At 42.5% G+C, this 14,910-nt stretch overlaps 1 protein-coding gene across 1 annotated transcript; it reads right to left on the bottom strand.

Annotated features, from left to right (window-relative positions):
* Nucleotides 1-2,497: 2,497 nt before the first annotated feature.
* Nucleotides 2,498-13,822, bottom strand: LOC139910115 (synaptotagmin-5). Its single transcript, XM_071897323.2, has 5 exons — nt 13,801-13,822; nt 10,725-11,731; nt 5,024-5,195; nt 3,290-3,456; nt 2,498-2,647 (listed from the first exon to the last, which is right to left on the bottom strand). Exons 1-5 carry the CDS (start codon nt 13,820-13,822, stop codon nt 2,498-2,500), a joined length of 1,518 nt encoding a protein of 505 aa, XP_071753424.2.
* Between the last annotated feature and the right edge of the window lie 1,088 nt (nt 13,823-14,910).

A 14,910-nucleotide genomic window follows, 5' to 3' on the forward strand; every position in this document is an offset into this window, starting at 1 on the left:
TATTTGTTTAGTCTGAATTTCAGTGTAGCCTGCTACTGTTTCCCAGTTTGAGAAGTGATTTAATGATAACTTTTAGTCTAACCCCTTTGCATATTTTTATGACTTGCAAAGCACAATATAAGCTCTGCTTTTAGATAAATGCTTTGTAATTAACATATACTGTATGTTTAGTGTTTTTTGTGTTATTACTTTTTTCATTATTCAATTAGCAAGAAAGAAATGATCAAGACTGCAATATATCTAATCGTCATCATATCAATTTATTTCAAATTCTAATGATATTTGTAAAATTCTTCTCTTTAAAAAGCAAACGCATTCATATACAACTGAGACAACACATGACACCAGCAGGCATTGAAGTGGTCAATATATGAATGAAACAACTTCCAGGGCACAATACACAACGGTAGAGAAAATCAATTTTATAAGCAAGCATAATATAGAGGATAATTGAAGGGTTTCTTTCCAAAATGCAACAAATCCATTCTGGAAACAAAACAAAAACATGTTACCCGAAAAATTACATTTTGTAAAAGGTGTCACAATAATGTACATAAAGGGCTCAAGATAGCTGACAATGGCAAGAATTATCAATAGTAGGTGTTATGTTCATACCTGCGAACATTATGTTAAGAGTAGGTGTCACATTTTTCAAATGGTAGATATTTCATTTTGAAATGCAGCTGTTCAATTGAGTACAATCAATTTTTTTTTCCTTTCAGCCTTTTCTTTTTCTAGTGTTGTAAAGTAACACTGAGAAGATAGTTCTGTTGTCGGCACTGTGCTGTTGACCCTTGCACGCTTTACTCTTGGAATGTAAGCCTATTTAATTGTTGCACTTATTATAAGTGACTCTGGCTAAATGGCAGCTGAATGCCTAAAATGGAAGTCTAATATAAAAATGTGTCTGATGGTTAAAAAGAGAATAAAAAGTAGAATTCCAATTTCCACTGAATTCCGATTTATGTGTGCAGAAAAGAGGAAGTATGTGGGGAAAAAAATCGGACTATGATGCTCTACATCTGTAGGTGATCAAGTTTCTTATTGATTGATTTGTTTGATTGATTGATTGACTGATGGATGGATCAATCAACCAATTGATTATAACTATTTAATATCTTAAAATATGGATAGTTCCTCTAAAATATGCAAAAACTATTTTCAGTATGTCTTGCCTTGTAGCTTGTATTTTACACACAGTGTTCCATTGACTACAGATTACCAAGCCCATTTAAAAAACTCCAGTCCATGCTAATCCAGTTCACTTGTTTTTCCAAAGTCATCAAGTAATAAGGTTTACAGTAATGTTTTTCTTCATCAGGACCTCTATTGTAGTGAGAAGCCTCATGAATCGAAATCGAGACAGTGCTGCAGTCTGTATGTAATAATAAATTACAATAGGGAGCCACAGTGGATGAGTAGTGCAAGATGGAACATTTTGCATTATGATCAATAACACTATTTAATAAGGCTAATGCTTGGTAAAGATCACAGTCATGCGACTAGCACAGACCACAAGTTCCACAAGAGCAAACAGCAGCCAAATGTACACTGGTTGTCACTGTAGATGAAACCCTTCATGCTTTATCCTGTATCCATCCTGCATTAGTACTGTATACAGTGGTAACCATTATAGATGGCCTCCCTTATGTATTGGTCCTGCATTAGTAGGCCTACTGCAGACAATTCTTATACAGTACAACCATGTTAGTATTATTTATGTATATAGTATTAATTTTAAAACTGTAGTGTCTGTTAGTCCCCAGACCATTCCTTATATCTTCCAGTGGCTGAAAAGTAAAAGCATAACTGAACTCCTCTTGGTGGCGGGACAAAATTGCAGCAGTAATTAAGCAAGCATGCCACAAAAGCTTCTACAATGGCCCCACACTGCATGTCAGTGATCAGAGATGTTACGTGGACAAACACCGGCACAGTAACACACCACAGCCAAACACAAGCAGAGGGGCACTGGTCAACAAGAATGCTCCGTAACTTTGGAAATGTTGAAAATCAAAATATACCCAGGCCTAGTCGACATTAACATCAGAGCGAATGGAGCCTTTCTGCACAATACAAACAGTACCATAACAGTAGCACATCAGAGCACAAGTTCATGCAACCAGAATGATACAGTTTCACGGTCTTGAGTTTTGAAAAGTCACTGTGGAAATAATCGGATAGGCAATGCAGTGATGTACAATACTGTCGATATGGAGGAGGCTGCCCCACAGCCCTCACACCTTCCATACAGCATCAGCTCTCTCAGTATGCCTGTTAGCATTACGAGGTAATTCATTCTTAACCATTTTACAGTCTGTTGACGGCAGACACAGACAATAGCTAACACCATGACAGGCTACCAAAAATCCACAACAGATATTTAGATATGGTTCACAGACAATCTAAAAACTACAGGTGTGTTATTCCCGCCTGGCCCCGCCTCTCTGTGTCCTTTGGGAGGAGGGACACCAAACCCGCGGTCTGTCAATCAGTCCTACAGCACATCTGATTGGATGGCGTGCCAGCGAGCCGTCTCCATCTGCCCCCGGCTGCACATGTCCTTCCAGTGTCCTTGTCCCGCCTCCGGAGCCTCGCCTCCAATCAGCACGCGACCCAGAGCGCTGCTCTTAGTGTAGAGACGGCCCTGTAGACACAAAGAGATGATTGGATTAGAAGTCTAATCTAGTCTAAAATATTCTTTTATACACCACAGATCCAGGGTTAATATGCAATATTGGGGTTGGTTCAGGGCTAATTTACATTAATCACATGAACACAGGTCACGCCTTGGTCACCGCCATAAGGTTTCTCCCTCATGCGCAACTCACTGCATGTTGACATAAAATCAGTGTAAAAGTTTGTGTACATTGGTCCAATCTCAAAACAATTGTCCATTTACAAACCAGCTGGTCAACAGATGAATTCAGCTGTGTCAAACGATAGATGTCCATATTAATACTGGACCATCTAGCAGACCTTGATGGGTGGAGTCTCAGCTGTTTAATTACCAACATCTCAGCATTTTACTGACACAGAATGTTGCTGTTTAGCGAGGATGGAGATGATGTTGGGACTGTGCCAAATGACAGCTGCAAATCTGAGAGCTCACTGTCTCCAATGTTAATGTGACCAAAACACAAAGGCAGCAAGAGACCACTTTCAAATAACAACAACAAGTAAAGTAGCTATTTTATCATTGTAAGTAGGAATATTGAATGAATAACTGAATAAATGAATGGCTTAGTTTCTTAGTCACTGGACACTAGATTCTCCTTGCAGCTCCTACCTGCATGACAATAAACTCGAGGACCAGCCGCAGCTGAGTGATGTCACCAGCGGGCAGGTCAAACAGGAAGGGAGCGTTCCAGACGGGGTTTGGACCGCCGGCTCCTTTGGTCTCCTTGGTACCGATCACCTTCCCATCCTGACGCAGGTTGATGACAACATAGTGGTCTGTGGGAAAAATGACATCAGCAGTTACATCCCCAATCATGATTATATCAATGTTATATTTTGATAATATTGGTAATTTCATATATCCTCCCTGTTGGAGAAAACAGCTTGACTGCCATGCATTTTTGAGTTTATCCGAGTTTTGAAAGGGTTTCACAAGCTCAGGGGCATAGAATTTCCTCACATAGAGTAGAAAAATCACCGAAATTGGAGCTTTTTGGCGATATACAGTTAACAGTAACAATAATACAATTTTCAGATAGCTGTCACCAGAAAAATAGCTGTCACCTTCATAGTAAATAATGAGGATATGCATGTACAGTAACCAGCTGGATTCAGCAGATCAATTTTGATTACATGCATACTGTGCATTCTACCTGATTAGGACATACAGATGGAAAATAGGCTCATAATTCAAATGTACTTCACAATGCAGGTCTATTTTACTGTATGATGTTTATTGAGCCTTAAATACATGGAACAGAAAGAGAAGCATTGAGAGTCTTGGTGCATATCAGGACATCCATTCTTGAGATTATAAAAACTAAGATGTTCTCCACTGAGCTGAAGTCTTGTCAGCCACTTGATCCCTTCTAAAGGACCACATGGCTGATTATCAGGCGTGTCCTTCACCATACTGTACTGCAAGAAATATCCATCTAAATCAGTCATTTAATCATGCATAGGCTCCTAAAATAGCAAGTGAGTGTTTCCAGTGCAAATCAAGTTATTTTAAGGACTATCTTGAATCAAATGATGTGAAGCTGCAGTGGAAAAAAGATTTTTTTTTTTTACTTGTTTTATGAAAAAATAAGATTTTACATCACTTGTTGAAATGGACATTTTTTGCAGTATAAATGTCTGTAAAAGTCTGGCCATAGCATTGTTGTATACTGTATTGTATTAACATCACCTGAAATGAACTACCGATTTAGTCCATTCACATCATCAGAATGCCTCTCCTCTTTCAGTCTTTCTCATACGCATCCTCACTTCCAAAATACAGTCTTCCTTTAAAAATGTTTTTTGCATGCCGCTTGGATTTAGAATACTAAAATTAAAAGGCAATGCATCACTGTGAGACAAAAAAACATGTATCTGCAAAAACTGTTTTTCAGAAATGAAGAAAAGAATCCTTATCTTCTCATTACTGTAATACCCCCGTATTTTGAAATGACAATGTGATTTTAACAGGTTTCAGTCTCAACACATAAGTGACCAGGTAGCCCAAAACTTTCAGTTCAAACGTGGAGAAGAAAAACATCTAACTTGCAGTTACATGTTTTTTTTCCTTGATCGCAGCAAATAAGTGGATGGTTTTTAGATCTCCTGCTTCCTGGCTCTTGACCAGCATCATCGCAGCAGAGCTGTAATTCAGATGCGGTGAGATATGATACAGAGAGGAGGGGAAATGACACCAGGCTGATCAGTTCCTAATCTGATTATACTACAACCCAATCAGGGAGCCGGTCTCTGTGTGACTGTGGCTGGAGGAGAATGGAGAGCGGACATATAACGACCGCATGCCTCAGTATCTAATCTCAGCATAACATATATGTTAATTTACCTGGAGCCCCTGGCATCCGTGTGAGCTTGGCCAAATTCTCGGCCTTTCGGACCATCACCTTGATCCGCTGGGCCAGTGTCTGGTACTGCAGCAGGACGAACAGTTGGCCCAAAGCCCGGGGAGCGCAGACTGAACTCTTCCTGTGACCCAGCGTCTCCTGAGAACTCAGGCTCTGAGGGAGGGAAGGAGGGGAAAACACAGGGAAAAAGGAACGGGGTGAGAAAAAGAGAGAGTTGAGCAAGAGGGGGAACAAAACGTCTTCTTTCATTAAGCAGATGTTCCCTGCGTCCTGGGGAGGCTGGGAACGAAATGAAACCGAGGGCAGGAGAAAAAACGACACGTTCACGTTCACACCACAGCCCTCATAAATATCTCTCCTTCTACAACTCTCCCCAAGCTCAGTGTAGCTCAGTGGGTTGAGCAAGGCACTAACACTGCCAGGGTTAGGGGTTCAATTCCCTGGGTAGCTCAATGGGAAGAGCAAAGCCCATCCAACTCCATTAAAGTGATTCACTCTGTCTACTCTGTCTACCAATGTAAAGCCAGCAGTAAGAAACTTAGATGGCATTTTTGGTGCTAATTTGAGCTTTGATGCACAGGCTGAGAAAGTTGTTCCATCTTTTTCTCTTCCACCTGTAGGACATTTCCAAAAATAAATGAGTTTTTATTCTTTAGTGATCCGGAAAAAGCATCATCAACACTTTTATCTCTTAATCGGCGACTGCAACTTTCTGTATTCCTGCCACCATCTCCAACTATATTGGATTTACATTTACATTGGCTACCCGTTAGTTTCAGAATTAATTTTATGATTTTGCTTTTCACATGGGTCTGACACCAAGCTCCATCACAGACCTTTTAGCCCCGTATGAGCCAGATCGTAGCCTGCGGTCCTCGGGCAGTTTGCTATTGGCTGTTGCAGAGTCTAGATTAAAAACAAGAGGCGATCGGCCCTTTGCCATCGGGACTCCCAGACTTTGGAATGGCTTGCATGAGAAGTTCAGGCTAAATCTGTATCATCTTATCACCTCTTAAAGCTTGTTTTTATAGGCTTGCTTTTATGTTTTCAACCTCCATTTATGACTCTTTGATTTGATGTGTGCTTTTTTAATCCTTTACAAAGCGCTTTCTAACTTTGGAAATAAAAAGTATTATTAAGGTTATTATTATAGATGCCAAGGTTCGGGGTTTGATTGCCACTGGGGCCACCCATCCTAAACTTGTATGTACTCAAGGCACTTTGGATTAAAGCGTCCAACAAAAACAAATGCAATAGCATGATAGTAATTTTCATGAGATTTCACGTCAAATCTCATTAGCCACTGTAGTTTGGGGCCCAGTGAGTCACAGTCTGCTGACATCTAGCTGAGTGTTAGCCCGCCAGCGTCGTCCTGAGGCCAGGGCAGCAGAGTGTGAAGGGGATTTCATCCAACAAGTGAGTTTCGGTTCACCGCCTCTGTCTGTCACCAGTGCATCGCCTCAGAGGCCAGCACTCACCCTGACACCGCCTTTTAAGAGGAGAAATATTTCTCCACAAATACACATAGCCAAACAGAGCTCACTCAACTCAACTTTTCGTACTGGAGCCAGAGATTTATTTCTCAGGGAAGTTTAATGTGGATACTGTATTTCTATATGGAAGGGACAGGGGTGATAGTGAGACAATTTAATCAGATGTAGATTTAATTTAATATCTTAGCATTATGCAATACTACTACTACTTCTACTAGTGTCAGTAGGTGGAGGATACTGGGAAGTGAAGCTGCTACCAGGAGTCTGCAGGACAGTAATAGGTGACTTTGTTAGTTGGCTTAAGTCAGTGGATCTCAACCTTTTTGGCTTGTGACCCCCAAAAATAAAGTGATGCCTGCTCACGATCCTCTGTTGCTGGCATTGTCATGCAGTATGGGTAAATATAATGATTTTATTTTCTCTACTAGACCTACTTTACATCATTGACTGTTGAAGAAGCCTAGGGGCTGCAAGGAATGATTATTTCACAAGAAATAGGCATTTATTACAAAGATTAAAGACATGACGATAAATTTGTATATTCAAAATATATTTTTTCACATCCCATAAATCATCTTGTGACCACACAGAATTATCTTGGAACTCCCTGGGGGGTCCTGACCCCAAGGTTGAGAACCACTGGACTAAGCAGCTTACAACTTACAGCAATTGTGCTGTTTGGTTTTCCTTCATTGAGCGCTACAGAATGGGTAATAAAAACTGTTTGTGTGTTGCACCATCCCTGTCATCTGTGTCTCTTTCTACAATACCTGCGAAATTGTTCCATCTATAATGTGGATATGCAGAGGATGGGGTGATTCAGTTTGAGGCAGCTAGTTGAGAAAAGTCGGCTGTCCTACCTCCTCCTCCTAATCTAATTCAACGAAGCAGACAAAGTCTGTCTCTGCGTTCTTCTTCCGCTTCCGAGAGGCAAACTCCCCTCTTAGGTTGGAGGGTTAGGGTTAGGGTTAGTTTAAAGGAACACTATTATAGGAATTCAAATTTTGCTCTGTTTATTTACCCATATCAGAGATGTTTAATGTAGACGTCAAAATTGGATTTTGCTTGATTCATTCATTCATTCAATAAATACCCTTTTCTGCATTAATTGGCAAAACAACATGAGGACCATTATTCTTATTCTGACCTGTAGTATATTTGAAAACAACATCATGAAAACTGAATATATGGGGCATTAGGATATGTGACATTTAGGAAGAATCAAATTTGAGACGTAAATGCATGTATCAAACTACTTTCCGCTACGCTCAGCGGTGTTATGTCATACCGGCTGTTATTTTTGGGACAAGGCTCCTCTGTAGAAGGCTGTTATTTGGTAATTCAGTTCACCGTGGATGTTACGGGTTACATAACAGATATTAACTGACTGACTACGAGTCAGCCGAGACAAAAGCCAGCGATCTCTCCCTGGATCAAAGCACAGTACAGTCAGCGTGGAGGAAAAAACATAATAGTATAATATTGAGAGGTTTATTTTCTTTCAACCTTTATTCCACTGAAGATTGATTGAACACTCGTGCTCTATCCACAGCGCCCGGCTTCACACTCACACCGTTACACACATTCCACATGATGCTTCCCAGTACAACTTCAATCTTTTACTGTTGGCCATTCAATAGCTCCACTGGTGCAGTTGGTGGCTGAGTGCCTTGTTTTTGAGGAGGAGAAGAGTGTTTCTCAGTGACCTTCCCTTCCCAGGGGAAGGGTTCAATTCCAATGATATACATCCAATTTGAAAAATAACTGCCACCTAAAATCCATTAATCAATATTTCAGAAATAAATATGATTTCATCCTCAAAAGTGTAACAATTTCTGTTTTTTTCTAGTACTGGATATATAATTTTGAAATTCATATGAAGAGCTTTCTGAAACTCTGCATATATCCCAAGTTTTAATCTTCTCATTTGCTTTTCAGTCCTATTGATATAATGATCTTCTATCAACTGGTGTGCTTGCAAATGGAAAAAAAAATAAACTGCTTGAAAATTTGAAAGGTCTTGAATTTCATCTAAGCGCTGATTCATAACTTGGCAAGTATAATTGACTGACATTTCGCTGACTTAATGGATATTATTCAGCTTTTTTCTGGCAGACCAATCAAAGAAAAACTGCATTTTGAGTGTCCATATATTGTAGTATGGAATTGCAATATCAAGTAAAACACTAAGAATCATAATATTATGTTGTGGCCCAAATATGATGATTATATCTTAACATATATAGATTACTGATGATTCCCACATATGTGATACACTACTTTGTTATATAAATTATGCATTGATAATTCATATATCTACTATTATTATTAGTAGTAGTATTAGTATTAGTAGTAGTAGTATTGTGCTGGTGTGAAAGTGTGTAACTGTATGAATGTGAAGTAGGGCAATGCTGATAAAGAGCGTGCATGCTCAGCAAAAAGCATCTCTGGATAAATACAGGTGAGAAAAATACACACATTTACATTAAGCGCACAGCACTGAATGCTGATTAACGTGAAAATGAGATGACTAACTCAGCAGTTCCATCCCTTTCCTCACCAATCTGCTCTTTCCGTCCGTTAGTATGACACAGTCCTCAAATTGCTGCCACATCATGCCTCCCATACAATATCAGAATAAGACGGATATCATCAATACAGAGGGTTCCAGCTGGTCTTATTACATTAAAACTCTGTGTTTTACTATAAATCCAGAGAGAGGCTACATTAAAAGCCGGAATCACTAGCCCACAGTCTCCTTACACTAACCCTTTTTAAACCGTTACTTATCCGGGCTGCTGAGCACCCATGCTCTTTTACAGCAACCTCCTGCCTCATTTTCACATTTACACACATTCACACCCGGCAGCTGTTGGTATTGAGGAAAAGGAGTGTAATGGGGGAGAGAGAGAGGGGGGGGGGGTTACTCATTCACTCTCCCCTTCCCAAATTTTGTGGGCTGGGATTCAAACCAGTGACCTTCCAGTCATAAGTCTAAGCAAAGGATGAACCATGCTTATTATGTGTTGTGCATATGTTGTGAAATGTCTTCTTCTACTTCTAATTGTCTTGTTGACGATAGATAGATAGATAGATAGATAGATAGATAGATAGATAGATAGATAGATAGATAGATAGATAGATAGATGGGGATTCAACTGCATGTAAACTTGGTAATCAAACTAAATTCTGACTCTGACAGGATGGGCTTGTTGTATCTATATGACCATAGCTGGGAGCGATGCTGCCTGCTTCCACTCCCTCAGCCTCCTTCCACTCAGCACGTCTCCTCGGTGAAGACCAGGGTGACTGACTGAGTAATGTCAACCCCCCCCCCGCCCACCCCCACCCCACCCCCCCTTCACCAGCCTGTTATTAATGCCCTCTGGCAGTGTTTCGACAGAGCCTCAGAGGGCACGGCGTGGGCGCGCTGCCAGCTCGCTGCACTCCGCGTGTTTGCTCTGCACTCGCTAACGACAATGTCACCATGTCTAACAACAGTGGAAAAACGGCTAATGGGGGAGCTGATTAGACGCTGCATTCCTTCATGGATAAAACATGATATGGGCTATTCATAGGCCTGCGTGCGTAGTCGCGCTATCCGTTAAATCAACTGAAAATGCAGACTTCTTTTTTTGAAGAAAGTTTCTCTAAAGAGTAACAATGAACATAGTACAGTAAGAAGTGATGAATCAGTGACCCCAAAATGATCCAAAATCACCACACATGCACAACCCACACACACACACACATCACCCCCCCACACACACACACGCATAACCCACACACACACACACACATGCACAACCCACACACACACACACACACACACACACGCATCACCCCCCCCCCACACACACACACACATGCACAACCCACACACACACACACACACATGCACAACCCACACACACACACACACACGCATCACCCCCCCACACACACACACGCATAACCCACACACACACACACACACACACACGCACACACAACCCATACACACACTCACAAGCCACATTCCACTCTGCTGTAGTCTGCACTCTGTTTTGCTGTGTTGTGACTAAGGTCTACAGCTGCACTTTTCTCTGTTTTCTGGCTTCACACACTGTTTGCACTTGCCAGCTTGGTGACTGTAAATTGCAATAAGTAAATAGCAATAAATGAATGAAATGCTCAAATCACCGTCTACCTTTTTCAGCTTGCTCTTAGCCGGGCTGAGCTCCCTAGAGTAGGTGGTGGTGGTGTCGGGCTCCCAGTCCGTCTGCCCACAGGGCATCTCCACCACCCCCAGAGCCGCCTCTCTCAGGCCAGAGAAGTCCCTGCTGTAGACAGCCAGTCTCAGAGTGCAGGCGCGGAGCTCCGCCACAGAGCCCACCTGCAGCACAAAGCTCTGGCTGTGGAGCTCCGGGCTGAGGCTGCGGCGCCGCGAGGCCACCTGCTGAGGGGAGGGGCAGAGCGGAGGGAGGCTGGCCCGGACAAACACCCCGCTGCGCCTTCGGGTGGCCCCCGAGAGCCCCAGGATGTTGACCACCAGGGTGCCACAGGCGGGGGAGAAGAGCAGGGAGAAGTGCAGGAGAGGAGCGGGCTTGGAGGGGATGGAGAGGGAGCTGGAGCCGTACTGTGGAGGAGAGGGCTCCCCCTGCCGGCCGGGACCTCTGGCGGTGGCGGCCAGTCGGCTGCTCTCGCTGTACAGGAAGCTGTCGCCGCTCACGGTGCTGCGGCGGTCCATCGCCCGGCGGGTTTTGGACACCAGGCTCAGCTTAGGGAGGGAGGGCAGAGAGGCTCGGCCATGACTGGCAGGTTTAGCGGGCGAGCAGGGGACGGCCGGGGTGCTGAGGCGCCGCATGGGGAAGCAAGACCTGGGAGACTCTCTCAGCTCGGCCGACCTGGGAGAGCCGGGGTCAAAGGGCAGGGCGGTGAGGTCGTCCTCAGAGGGTGAGGAGCTGCTTTTAGGGGAGGGGAAGTCCAACACGTCCCCGTCCAGCTCCTCGTACTGCTGCTTGACGGGCTGGGTGCAGGGGGACGGCGTCAGGGTCACGGTCACCCGCTCGGCAGGACCGCCCCGGGGAGACAAGAACACCGCCTCCTTGTCCTGCGATGAGAGACTCTTCCGTCTGCGCCAGCACAGGATGCAACCCAGAACCAGACAGTAGCAGAACACAGCCAGACCCACGGCCAGCAGGATCTGCAGGTGAACTAGACACACAGAGAACACAACGGTCGTCACGGGCTGATGTTGTTGTCAGTGGCATTAATGATGAACATGAGAAAGAGAAAGAGAGAGAAAGAAAAGGAGAGAATAGGGGAGAGAGAGAGAGAGAGAGAGAGAGAAGAGCCAGAGCCAACAAGACTAGAAAAGGCCTGAGCCTTGTGTTTGTTTGAGAATCAGACCATGAAAAGTATGTATTGTTTTTCAGTGACCCAGGTCATTGGGAACGCAGTGAAAATAACCAGAGAGAGAAAGAGACCTTCAATGAGCCCAAATTCATTGCAAAAGATCTCATGACATCTGACTCGCAGCAATTATCTTGTTGTGTCTGCGCTCTTCATCCTTAACGAGATTAAAGAGGAAATGTCTCAGGGTTTGTAATCATAATTGTTCCTTTGTATAAATGGTATTGGCACTGTTGCTGCTTCGATCCAAAGCAGAGCAGCAGCGCACACCGAATGCGTTGCTGTCAAATTTCCTGGCAACCAAACTGTGTGTGTGTGTGTGTGTGTGTTTATCGTGCAAGCATCTTGCTGATTACACTTGCTGATTTCATACCAGCATTAGGATTTTAAAGCCAAATCCTCCTGCCCATTTAACGCCAGTCAGTGCGGGTGTATGGGGATGACTCATGCATCAGAGCCAGTGACAGATAGTGGTAAAAAAAAAAAAAAAGGTGAGTAAACTGTGACTTGCAAACAACCACCAAATAGAACACAAATCGTTTATACTATCAGAAAAGAATTAATGTATGCTTTTTTTTTCCCCAAGAAGAGCCTACCCTCAAATAACATCCATGAGTTTGACACTACTTACTATTACGGATGCTATGAATTTATCTCATAAACATTTAATATCAGCCTAAACAGGAGGGTAAACTCCTTGGTGGGTTGAGTTTAGGTGGGTTTAGCCTTCACTACATCTCTGATCAGAACAGATGTGGTTTCTTAGGGGCTAAATGTTGGAAAAACACGCCTCTTTCGGGACTATCTAAAGGGTGCATCTCAATAAGGAGCATACATGAATCCTCACACCATCACATAGAGATTTATCAGCCAGTAAAGGCACCCAGCGTCAGGTGGATCTTTGTGAGGATGAGATCACTATCAAAGAGTGCTAATCGTCAGCCCAGATCCATTTCAGTCTCTGCTGAGAGTCTTAAACAGCTTCCATTAGGAGATGAAAGTATAGGGTTGAAAATGCAGCAGGTTCTTATTAGAAACTAACGGGCTGATGGTAATGCTCTGACAGCAATCATGGCACTCCAAATGTGAAGGCAATGAGTCAGACTGGCCAGCCAATGGACGAGGTTATGGAAGTCCAAATGAGGTAATGATGAAGCCTGAGCTGTACCCGACAAATGGTGAATTTTTATGGGTTGCTGTTTGTATGTCAGTAGTGGCAGAAATGTCTGTATTAGTTTTATTATTGTAGCCTGAAGAGGCTGCTGGTAAGACTTCACCTAACCATGAAAGATGCAGTAGTTACAACGTAGGAAATGGCAAATGTTCTTTCCTTTGACAGAAAGGGAAACATATTTTATTCTCAAGACTAATAAATGAAATAAAATATAGCACAAGGAAAAAAAACATCTATTTTTTCTTGCCTACAATCTGTTGGTCCTTATTCAAACAAGATTATCTAAAAAAAATGTGTTTATCAAATATACAGTCATGGTACAAAACATTAGAAACACCTTTCCAATATTGAGTTGCACCCTCTTTTGCACAATCCATGTCTTAATTGTCTCAGTGCATACAAATCCTTTGTAAACCTGTCTCCTCCCCTTCATGACTGAAGTTGGTTTATCAGGTGAAATCAGTAAGGGATCATGATTTTCTATTTTATGGAAAGATCTGTTCCTAATAGTTATATACTCAGTGTATGGCATTCCTGGCTCATTTATTTGCATTTTTTTCTAACGGAATTCCAGAGAACAAAACTAGTTGGCACCAATTTCGTTGCCATAACAGACTGCAAAAAAAGTCTAAGAAACAACTTTTAATGTAGACATTTAACGCAACATTTACATACAAGAAGACTTAAGGCTCCTTACCTCCCAGGGTGTATTGCGACATGCTCCTGTGCAGTTTGCTATGTGTCTTGACTCAGTGTGAGCGCTGTTTCAGAGAGCGGTCCATTGCCAGTGTGCAGGGACCTGCAGCCTCGCAGCCAATAGCAACTTCGGGTGACTAAGCTTTTATTTCAATCGCACTAATTGTGCGTGGGAGGCAGAGAGGATCCATCGCCTTCTTAAAAACGTAGGAGCCAGTTCAACCAACCAGCGCCGACCTCGTTTGTCATTTTATTGATTATCTGATTTATTACCTCCGCCAAGGAGGTTATGTTTCTCGATCCCGTTTGTTTGTTTGTTTGTCTGTTAGCAGGATTACGGAAAAACTACTGGCCCGATTTTGATGAAACTTGGCCAAGGAAGAACCCATTAAATTTTGGAGCGGATCCGGATCCGACTCACGAACAAGCAATAATAGCACGAACCTTGGCGGAGGTCTGTGCTCTCCGAGTGCCCTTCTAGTTGGTCTTGTTATGTCTAAGGAGAACAAATTATAGATGGGAAAAGTCCCGTTGGACAAATAAACCTATAGCAGCTACGCAAAACCAGCAGCTGTAATTGTGACAGATATGTTTATGTTTCAGATTATTGTATAAATAATAATCAATATAAAATAACGTTTGCTACTGGCATATCGTCCCAGCAAGAGCTAATTTCCAGGGATAAACGAATATATTGGCCTAATCAGAAATTGGATATTTGCCAGTCAGTGTCTCGCAGCTCCAGTATGATTGATATGATGCAGTTTGACTGGTGACTTATTTATTGTAGAAATATGTTGAGCTGTCTAAGCCTCTCATCAACATTTTGATTGAATTTCAGTATGTATGAATATATTTAATTCATTTTATCATCCTGGGTTTCAATGGAGAATTATAGTGTCCCATGGTATAAATGTTGTTTCAGAGGCTTTTCCACAAGTAATATCAGCACTGAATATCAGCTCTGAATATCAGCTATAGGCAGCATCAATCCAAGAAATATCTGTCAGCCTTCAAAAACCCAAAACAATCAACCCCTATTTATTTCCATGGCTGGATTACGAACAGGACACACCAAAGGCCCGGAAAGCCACATGTGGGTTCACATGTG

This window comes from Centroberyx gerrardi, chromosome 1 (assembly GCF_048128805.1).
Source record: "Centroberyx gerrardi isolate f3 chromosome 1, fCenGer3.hap1.cur.20231027, whole genome shotgun sequence".
Taxonomy (NCBI): Eukaryota; Metazoa; Chordata; class Actinopteri; order Beryciformes; family Berycidae; genus Centroberyx; species Centroberyx gerrardi.